General features: G+C 58.7%; 1 protein-coding gene across 1 annotated transcript in view; it reads right to left on the bottom strand.

The window, feature by feature from the left end:
* Positions 1-1,029: 1,029 nt before the first annotated feature.
* The window catches only part of fcho1 (FCH and mu domain containing endocytic adaptor 1), a 38,679-nt gene continuing 29,104 nt past the window's right edge, over positions 1,030-10,604 (bottom strand). The window contains exons 17-27 of the mRNA XM_056604429.1: positions 8,769-8,893; positions 7,598-8,623; positions 7,217-7,323; positions 6,565-6,727; positions 6,112-6,226; positions 5,102-5,257; positions 4,712-4,844; positions 3,186-3,382; positions 2,036-2,100; positions 1,308-1,475; positions 1,030-1,133 (exon numbers count right to left, since the gene is read on the bottom strand). Coding sequence (XP_056460404.1) covers positions 1,105-1,133; positions 1,308-1,475; positions 2,036-2,100; positions 3,186-3,382; positions 4,712-4,844; positions 5,102-5,257; positions 6,112-6,226; positions 6,565-6,727; positions 7,217-7,323; positions 7,598-8,623; positions 8,769-8,893 — 2,284 coding nt within the window. The 3' untranslated portion in view covers positions 1,030-1,104. The remainder of the gene's footprint in view (positions 1,134-1,307; positions 1,476-2,035; positions 2,101-3,185; positions 3,383-4,711; positions 4,845-5,101; positions 5,258-6,111; positions 6,227-6,564; positions 6,728-7,216; positions 7,324-7,597; positions 8,624-8,768; positions 8,894-10,604) is intronic.

The raw sequence follows: 10,604 nt of genomic DNA, 5'->3' as shown, positions 1-10,604 counted from the left end.
GGGAGGGGGGTCCACTCGCTGCAGTGGAGGGGAGGGGGGTCCACTCGCTGCAGTGGAGGGACCAGGAGGAGGGTCCACTCGCTGCAGTGGAGGGGAGGGGGGTCCACTCGCTGCAGTGCTCCAGTGGAGGGGAGGGGGGTCCACTCACTGCAGTGGAGGGACCAGGAGGAGGGTCCACTCGCTGCAGTGGAGGGGAGGGGGGTCCACTCACTGCAGTGGAGGGGAGGAGGGTCCACTCACTGCAGTGGAGGGACCAGGAGGAGGGTCCACTCGCTGCAGTGCTCCAGTGGAGGGGAGGGGGGTCCACTCGCTGCAGTGGAGGGGAGGAGGGTCCACTCGCTGCAGTGGAGGGGAGGGGGGTCCACTCGCTGCAGTGGAGGGGCGGAGGGTCCACTCGCTGCAGTGGAGGGGAGGAGGGTCCACTCGCTGCAGTGGAGGGGAGGGGGGTCCACTCGCTGCAGTGGAGGGGAGGGGGGTCCACTCGCTGCAGTGGAGGGACCAGGAGGGGGGTCCACTCGCTGCAGTGGAGGGACCAGGAGGAGGGTCCACTCGCTGCAGTGGAGGGACCAGGAGGAGGGTCCACTCGCTGCAGTGGAGGGACCAGGAGGAGGGTGCACTCGCTGCAGTGGAGGGACCAGGAGGAGGGTCCACTCGCTGCAGTGGAGGGGAGGGGGGTCCACTCGCTGCAGTGGAGGGACCAGGAGGAGGGTCCACTCGCTGCAGTGGAGGGACCAGGAGGAGGGTCCACTCGCTGCAGTGGAGGGACCAGGAGGAGGGTCCACTCGCTGCAGTGGAGGGACCAGGAGGAGGGTGCACTTGCTGGGCCAGACTAATTCAACAAGGAAACAATATAAACTTGGTCCACATACGTCAGTCAGAAGTAAGTGCACATTGTACCGCAGGGCTGGGAGTTCTGCTGAGTTCTGCTCGTTTCCTATCAGTGATACCTTCTCAGTAAAGCCCCCCTTGCATTCAACCACCCCCCCCCCCCCCCCCCCCCCCCCCCCCCCCACTTCAATTGGCTGAATGTCCAGTATTGTTCCTCTGACAGCGGTCCATGGGGAACCTGCCGTCTATAAACATGTTCTGATGGATCGCTGCGTCTCACAGGGAGCAGCCTGCCATGTATTTTCCTGTCAAAAGTGGAGAGAAAAGAAATGAATGAGTCCAAAAATGCAGACTTAGTATACTAATAACCTGCTTTCTCATAACAACACATTTGCAGTCAGTGTAAATGGCGGTTCAGTACACGTGATGCATACAATAAACCGATGGGGCAGATCGCTGAGGCCGGCGGCCACGCCCACCTGTTGCAAACCTCTTCTTGACCAGAGACATGCGGTAGCGGCTCCCCACCAGCTCCACGTCCATCCCCGAGAGAGAGGCGCCGGAGCCCACGAACTGCACCGCCAGGTGGGGGGGCGGCCTGCGGGGGACCTCCAGGCACTGCCAGCTGGCACACAGGGTCCCCGAGCCTGCACACGCACACGCACACACGCACAGATAACGAAATGTAATGCAGAGCCTTCCAGCAAGACGACAAGAGAACTGGTTTACCTACGAGGCATTTCATTTTCCCTCATTGGATCAGTAACTGCAGACGTCTTCCGAAGTACTTTGGATATTTAATTAGTTGTGCATCACAGCCCTGAAGGCCAGCGCTTTGTACACCCAGTGGTAAACAACTTTGCCACCACAGACGGCGATAATAAAATATTGTTAGCTTCAAAAACATGTCTGAATCCGTCGCACCGCAGTGCTGATGTTGCTAATGTTAATGTTAATGCTAATGCTAATGCTCTGGTCATGGGCAGAAGGACGCTCTGGTCGTTGTTTTAGAGCTTCTGTTATTCACAACCAATCCACTGTCCGAACGAGCAAAAGGCAATAATACATTCAATGGATACATTTACAACAATTTGTGGAGATTATGAGCCAAAGTCATTTGAAGTGAAACCACGCCAAACCACAGACTTCAGATCCCATGACGCCAGTGAGCGAGCGGAAGACAGCGGCTCTAGGAGTTGGCTCTGACCTTTGCTGTGGTTGGTGGGGGAGAGGTTGGATAACTTCCACAGCAGACGTCTCTCCTCAGCGTTCCTGCAGAGGTCAACAAACCGGAGACGGTGAGGAGAGGGAGCGCCTCCCTGATATCCCAGAGGTGCTGCTCTGCCTAACCCCTTCATCCCCCCCCAGTCTTCTCTTTATCCCACCACCCTTTAAAAGGCGTGAAAGAACATACTTAGAACTACATACAATGCCACACATATCTCTTCATGTACCAGTAGGTGTTGTGTGTCTGTAACTACCAGTTTGGTGGCACTACAGTCTAAAGGACTGGTTGTGGTCCCATGCCCACGCAACACGAGAGGGTTACGGACCCCTACAGAGAGGGTTACGGACCCCTACAGAGAGGGTTACGGACCCCTAGAGAGAGGGTTACGGACCCCTACGCCCTTGCGTCCACCGCAAGGGTCTGATGTGCACCTCCCAAAAACGTTCACCTTCCGTTGAGGCGACGCGGCCTCAAGGGCCGTGATTGGTCCGCTGAAGCCTGACGCAGAACCATCAAGGTTCACGGCTGCGTGGAAGCGTCTGCGTGGTCGACGCATTGCGTGAACGTGGAACCATAATCAGCCCTTCACTGCACCACAGTGTGAGGTAATAATAATAATGGATTGGATTTATATAGCGCTTTTCTAGACACTCAAAGACGCTTTACAGTGAAGGGGGGACCTCACTAACCACCACCAGTACCAGTACCAGATAACAGTGTGCAACTACCAGTGTGAGGCTGTGCTCCCAGGGCAGCGCTGGAACCAGGGCGGCGCTGGAACCAGGGCGGCGCTGGAACCAGGGCGGCGCTGGAACCAGGGCGGCGCTGGAACCAGGGCGGCACTGGAACCAGGGCGGCACTGGAACCAGGGCACTGGAACCAGGGCGGCACTGGAACCAGGGCGGCGCTGGAACCAGGGCGGCACTGGAACCAGGGCACTGGAACCAGGGCGGCACTGGAACCAGGGCACTGGAATCAGGGCGGCACTGGAACCAGGGCACTGGAACCAGGGCGCTGGAACCAGGAAGCTGGAACCAGGGCGCTGGAACCAGGGCGGCACTGGAACCAGGGCACTGGAACCAGGGCACTGGAACCAGGGCGGCGCTGGAACCAGGGCGGCGCTCCTTACCAGGTGGCGGGCGGCTGGCACTGCAGGTCCGTGTCCCCGGGCTCCAGCCCCAGCAGCACCTGCACGGCGTTGAGCTGGGTGGAGGGCGCGGTGGCCGGGCAGCAGTGGTAGTCCAGGGACACGCGCGTCACCGTCCCGCTGCGCTGGCACTCGGCCGACAGCAGGAGGGGGGCGCGCCCCGGGTCCTGGGACGACACCTGGGGCCAGAGGGAGCACACGGTACAAGAGGTGGGACCAGAGGGAGCACACGGTACAGGTGGGACCAGAGGGAGCACACGGTACAAGAGGTGGGACCAGAGGGAGCACACGGTACAGGTGGGACCAGAGGGAGCACACGGTACAACAGGTGGGACCAGAGGGAGCACACGGTACAGGTGGGACCAGAGGGAGCACACGGTACAACAGGTGGGACCAGAGGGAGCACACGGTACAAGAGGTGGGACCAGAGGGAGCACACGGTACAAGAGGTGGGACCAGAGGGAGCACACGGTACAAGAGGTGGGACCAGAGGGAGCACACGGTACAACAGGTAGGACCAGAGGGAGCACACGGTACAACAGGTGGGACCAGAGGGAGCACACGGTACAAGAGGTGGGACCAGAGGGAGCACACGGTACAAGAGGTGGGACCAGAGGGAGCACACGGTACAAGAGGTGGGACCAGAGGGAGCACACGATACAAGAGGTGGGACCAGAGGGAGCACACGATACAAGAGGTGGGACCAGAGGGAGCACACGGTACAACAGGTGGGACCAGAGGGAGCACACGGTACAACAGGTAGGACCAGAGGGAGCACACGGTACAAGAGGTGGGACCAGAGGGAGCACACGGTACAACAGGTGGGACCAGAGGGAGCACACGGTACAACGAGATGCTGTCCGATGGGACCCTCTGATTCTATAGGAGCCGACCCTATGGGATGTAGAACCACTTCAGATGGCATCAGATGGTCACCTGTAGAAACCCCTCATAGAATTAGTGATAGTTATTAGGGATGCACCGAATTAGGCCACCGAAAAAGTTTGGCCGAAAATGGCCCAAAAAAGTATTTTCGGCTTCGGCCGGAGGAGTAAAAAGAAAAAAGAAAAACACAACAAACATTTAAAAAAAAAAAAGAAAAAAGAAAAAAAATCTTTTACTAATTTATTTAAAAGGTTCATTGTTCTTAAATTCTTGCTTTAAGGTCTGCTGGAATGTTAGAAAACGTTCATTATTAAATAAATATTTTGTATCGAATTTGTCATTGATTTTTTTTATTGAAAAGCAAGACAAAAAAGTTTATAAAGGACATTTAATTGTTTGATTTATGAAATGGTGAAAAATTAAAGCTAAATGAATGAAAAAATGGAAAAGCCACATTCGGTATTCGGTTTCGGCTTTTGGACAAGAATTTTCATTTCGGTGCAACCCTAATAGTTATAGATGGTAAAGGGTAGTTATAGTTATAGATGGTATAGGGTAGTAATAGTTATAGATGGTATAGGGTAGTTCTAGATGGTGTAGGGTAGATCAGGTGCTCCTCTGACCTGGTACTTGAGCAGGCCCACGTTGTAGTACGACGCCCCGGGGTTCAGCTCCGCCTCGCGCTTCAGGTGCTGCTCCAGAGCCGACATGTTGAACCACAGGTCCCTGGAGTCAGGGTCGCTCTGGGAGGGGTCACTGACACACACACACACACACACACACACACACACACACACACACACACACACACACACACACACACACACACACACACACACACACACACACACACACACACACACAAACAAAGTGCTGTAGGCTCTAGTCAGGACCTCTGAAGAGAGATCAACTGAAACACAGCCTGCCGCCCGCCCTCCCTCCCTCCCTCCCTCCCTCCCTCCCTCCCGTCAGGGAGGAGAGCCCCGATTGGTCTAAAAGGGTCACCGATGTACCTGTAGAGCAGCTTCTGATTGGGTAGGAAGTGGTCCACCCTGGAGATGTTGACCAATCGGAAGCTGAGTACAGGAGTGTTGGGATTGGCTGTGAAGATGCGCGTGAATCCGGCGGGGAAGGACATGGTGAGGTCGCCGGTGATCTTCACCAGACAGCTGAGCAGAGAACCAGTGGAACACGGTCAGTGATCACTGGTATTACTGGGAACTCATTCAGGCTGATCAGATCCACTGTAGGACCACTCCCAGCTGGTGATATCTACATAGTGGAGGTCATCGTGCTCGTCTCAAAACAGAACAGATCAGATCATTGATCAGGGCCGGGCCATCAGATCATTGATCAGGGCCGGGCCATCAGATCATTGATCAGGGCCGGGCCATCAGATCATTGATCAGGGCCGGGCCATCAGATCATTGATCAGGGCCGGGCCATCAGATCATTGATCAGGGCCGGGCCATCAGATCATTGATCAGGGCCGGGCCATCAGATCATTGATCAGGGCCGGGCCATCAGATCATTGATCAGGGCCGGGCCATCATTGTCCGCCCCTTTAAGACTGTCCTACGCTCCGCCCCTTTAAGACTGCCCTACACTCCGCCCCTTTAAGACTGCCCTACACTCCGCCCCTTTAAGACTGCCCTACACTCCGCCCCTTTAAGACTGCCCTACGCTCCGCCCCTTTAAGACTGCCCAACGCTCCGCCCCTTTAAGACTGCCCAACGCTCCGCCCCTTTAAGACTGCCCTACACTCCGCCCCTTTAAGACCGCCCTACGCTCCGCCCCTTTTAAGACCGCCCTACGCTCCGCCCCTTTAAGACCGCCCTACACTCCGCCCCTTTAAGACTGTCCTACACTCCGCCCCTTTAAGACTGCCCTACACTCCGCCCCTTTAAGACTGCCCTACACTCCGCCCCTTTAAGACTGCCCTACACTCCGCCCCTTTAAGACTGCCCTACACTCCGCCCCTTTAAGATGGCTTCAGTGTTCTTCACAGTGGAGGTTGACGTACCGGTTGTGCTGCCCGCCCTTAAAGTAGGCGTTGATGTACTCGGTGATGGCGGCGGCCACGGGCCAGGCGTCCTGGGGGCTCAGCGAGATGGGGCTGGGGCCTCGTGACAGGTGCACTAGGGGAAGGACGGCGGGAGCAGGTCGTTACACAGGACTGATACATTATGACATCAATACATAAATATAACACTGGGGGGGGGCGGGGGACTCACAGTGTCGGGGGGGGGACGGGGACTCACAGTGTCGGGACGACGACGACGACTCACAGTGTCGGGGGGACGACGACGACTCACGTGTCGGGGGGACGGACGACGACTCACAGTGTCGGGGGGGGGGGGACGACGACTCACAGTGTCGGGGGGGGGGGGACTCACAGTGTCTGGGGGGGGGGGACGACTCACAGTGTCGGGGGGGGGGGGGACGACTCACAGTGTCGGGGGGGGGGGGGACTCACAGTGTCTGGGGGGGTGCTCCTGGTGCAGATAGGGCAGCGGCGAGACGTCTCGATTCTTGGACCCCCACTCCTCCCTGGCCTGGGACCCCCACTCACTGGGGCTGGAGGAGGAGGAGGAGGGGGGGCTGGGGTCCGGCAGGGGCGACGAGCACAGCGACCGGGACTGAGACGCACAACAACAACACAAAGAATACATCAACAAGCTCCAGAACACGCACACACTGTAGTGAGCCAGAGGGAGGAGCCAGAGGGAGGAGCCAGAGGGCGGAGCCAGAGGGCGGAGCCAGAGGGCGGAGCCAGAGGGCGGAGCCTTGGCTTTGGACCAGTGTAATGTTGGTAACATCAGATGAGGTCCTATGTTTATACATTCTTTGTATGATGAACATGTGTATAAAAGGTTATAAAAGGTCCTGGCTCCGTAATGGCCGCCCTGGCTCCGTAATGGCCGCCCTGGCTCCGTAATGGCCGTCCTGGCTCCGTAATGGCCGCCCTGGCTGCGTAATGGCCGCCCTGGCTGCGTAATGGCCGCCCTGGCTGCGTAATGGCCGTCCTGGCTCCATAATGGCCGCCCTGGCTCCGTAATGGCCGCCCTGGCTCCGTAATGGCCGCCCTGGCTCCGTAATGGCCGCCCTGGCTCCGTAATGGTCCTTACCCTTTCAGAGCCGGGGGCCCGGCCCGACAGCCTCTTGGAGCGGGAGGGCTGGGGGGGGGCGGCGGCCAGCAGCTCAGCGCTGTCCTGTCTGAAGACCGACGGGGGGCCTGTGTGAACAACAGCACACACATATTAACACAACGCACACATATGAACACAACACACACATACGAACACAACACACATGTTAACACAACGCACATGTTAACACAACACACATGTTAACACAACGCACACATATGAACACAACACACATGTTAACACTTGGAAGCATGAGGAGCATGTGAAGGCTGGTAACCAGCCCTCAAGCACTTCACAACAGCAGCTCTACTGCTGGTTGCCGTTGGAGACCAGATTAAGGTGTTGTGAGTGTGACCCCACCCTGCTGGGGGGCCCTGGCCGCGGCCGGCGGCCCGCTGAGCTCCAGGCAGTCCTGGTCCTTGTCCGTGGAGAAGCACAGGTCCTCCTGCGGCCCCGAGTGGCGCGTGAGGGGCGGGGCGTTGCGCCGCGGCTCCCCGTCGGAGGAGCGCTGCTTCCTCCTCTCCGCCCCCCGTCCTCTTCCTCCCTCTCCTCTTCCTCCCTCCTCCTGCGGGGGCGGGGTCGGCGGGGGGCCGTCGCTGAAGGGGTTGTGGACCGAGTTCCAGCTGAGCAGCTCCTTCCGCGGCGGCGCTACCGACAGGCACCCGGCGCTAACGCTAGCGGCTAGCCGGCCGCTGGGGGGCGGGGCCGGGGGCGGGGCCGGGGAGGCCAGAGAGGACTGGTGCGTCGGGCTGCCGATCATCGTGATGGCGAACGGGTCGTCTGAGGTCGTCGGGGGCGGCATGCTCCGGTCCCGCCTCCTCTCTCGCCCTCTGTGATTGGAGGAGGTCCTGGAGGAGGAGGAGGGGAGGGGCAGAGTCTTGTTGGCGCCGAGGGAGACGGAGAAGGGGTCCCCGCGCCCCTCCCTCGGACCCCGCCCCTCCTGGGGCGGGGCGGGCCAGGCGCTGGGCGAGGGCGCCGTCTCCGCGGCAACCGTCTTCTCGAAGGCCGTCAGGAAGGGGTCCCCCGCCGGGACGGCGCCCCACGGCGCGGCCGGCGGCGGCGTGCTCTGGGCGAAGGCGGGGAGGCGGGCGGCGGGGGGGTCCGGGTCCGGCGGGCCCCAGGGGGAGCGGGGCGGGGCCGGCCACGCCTCCTGGGGCCCGTCCTGGGGGCCGCGCCCCGGGGAGGGGTCCCGGAAGGCGGACAGGAAGGGGTCAGCGGGCCGGCCCAGGCTCTGCTGGGCGGCCTCCTTGCTGTAGGGGGCACTGTGGGGCCACGCCACCCAGCCCACGGGCTCCGGGGACGGCCCCAGGGGCTGGTGGGACGGCGAGTCCAGCCCAGAGTCCTCCACGTTCTCTGGGGAGGAGGAGTCCGACGAGAAGGCCCCGTCTGGAGACACAACGGAGAGACCAGATGAGTACCAAACCCCTCATCAAAGGGTTTATCATCATGAGGTTATCTGGCCACACCTTTAGTTCACCCCCCCACACAAAGTAACCAGAGACCAACGGACATCAGAGCAGACGCTGCCTACACTCAGAGGCCCCGAAGGCGCCCTGCTCCCTCAGCGGCTCCCGGCCGGCCAACGACCTGGACCTGAAGGCGGAGTCCAGCGGGGGTCCGAACAGACTGTCAGAGCCCGAGGCAGTGGAGCTCAACCTGAGGAGAGACAAGACCCAGTGAGAGGGAGAGACAAGACCCAGTGAGAGAGGGAGAGACAAGACCCAGTGAGAGAGGGAGTGAGAGAGGGAGAGACAAGACCCAGTGAGAGGGAGAGACAAGACTCAGTGAGAGAGGGAGAGACAAGACTCAGTGAGAGAGGGAGAGACAAGACCCAGTGAGAAGGAGAGACAAGACTCAGTGAGAGGGAGAGACAAGGCTCAGTGAGAGAGGGAGATACAAGACCCAGTGAGAGAGGGAGAGACAAGACCCAGTGAGAGAGGGAGAGACAAGACCCAGTGAGAGGGAGAGACAAGACTCAGTGAGAGAGGGAGAGACAAGACCCAGTGAGAGGGAGAGACACGACCCAGTGAGAAGGAGAGACAAGACTCAGTGAGAGGGAGAGACAAGACGCAGTGAGAGAGGGAGAGACAAGACGCAGTGAGAGAGGGAGAGACAAGACGCAGTGAGAGAGGGAGAGACAAGACCCAGTGGGAGAGGGAGAGACTCAGTGAGAGAGGGAGAGACAAGACCCAGTGAGAGAGGGAGAGACAAGACCCAGTGAGAGGGAGAGACAAGACTCAGTGAGAGAGGGAGAGACAAGACTCAGTGAGAGAGGGAGAGACAAGACCCAGTGAGAGAGGGAGAGACAAGACCCAGTGAGAGGGAGAGACAAGACCCAGTGAGAAGGAGAGACAAGACTCAGTGAGAGGGAGAGACAAGGCTCAGTGAGAGAGGGAGAGACAAGACCCAGTGAGAGAGGGAGAGACAAGACCCAGTGAGAGGGAGAGACAAGACCCAGTGAGAGAGGGAGAGACAAGACCCAGTGAGAGAGGGAGAGACAAGACCCAGTGAGAGGGAGAGACAAGACTCAGTGAGAGAGGAGAAGAGACAAGACTCAGTGAGAGAGGGAGAGACAAGACGCAGTGAGAGAGGGAGAGACAAGACCCAGTGGGAGAGGGAGAGACTCAGTGAGAGAGGGAGAGACAAGACCCAGTGAGAGAGGGAGAGACAAGACCCAGTGAGAGGGAGAGACAAGACTCAGTGAGAGAGGGAGAGACAAGACTCAGTGAGAGAGGGAGAGACAAGACCCAGTGAGAGAGGGAGAGACAAGACCCAGTGAGAGGGAGAGACAAGACCCAGTGAGAAGGAGAGACAAGACTCAGTGAGAGGGAGAGACAAGGCTCAGTGAGAGAGGGAGAGACAAGACCCAGTGAGAGAGGGAGAGACAAGACCCAGTGAGAGGGAGAGACAAGACCCAGTGAGAGAGGGAGAGACAAGACCCAGTGAGAGAGGGAGAGACAAGACCCAGTGAGAGAGGGAGAGACAAGACCCAGTGAGAGGGAGAGACAAGACTCAGTGAGAGAGGAGAAGAGACAAGACTCAGTGAGAGAGGGAGAGACAAGACTCAGTGAGAGAGGGAGAGACAAGACTCAGAGAGAGAGCGACAAGACTCAGAGAGAGAGCGACAAGACTCAGTGAGAGAGGGAGAGACAATAAACGGAGAGAGAGGGAGAGACAAGACGTGAGAGGAGGAAGTAGTGAGAGGAGGAATAGGACGGCTGAGCTCCATCAGAGGGTTAACGAGGGTCCCGGCTAATAGTCACTCAGCTTCAATGCTGGATGAGACAGAGAGAGAGAGACAGAGAGAGAGAGAGAGAGAGAGAGAGAGAGAGAGAGAGAGAGAGAGAGAGAGAGAGAGAGAGACAGA

This window comes from Gadus chalcogrammus, chromosome 12 (assembly GCF_026213295.1).
Source record: "Gadus chalcogrammus isolate NIFS_2021 chromosome 12, NIFS_Gcha_1.0, whole genome shotgun sequence".
Classification (NCBI taxonomy): domain Eukaryota; kingdom Metazoa; phylum Chordata; class Actinopteri; order Gadiformes; family Gadidae; genus Gadus; species Gadus chalcogrammus.
This window is presented reverse-complemented; position numbering and strand designations above follow the sequence as displayed.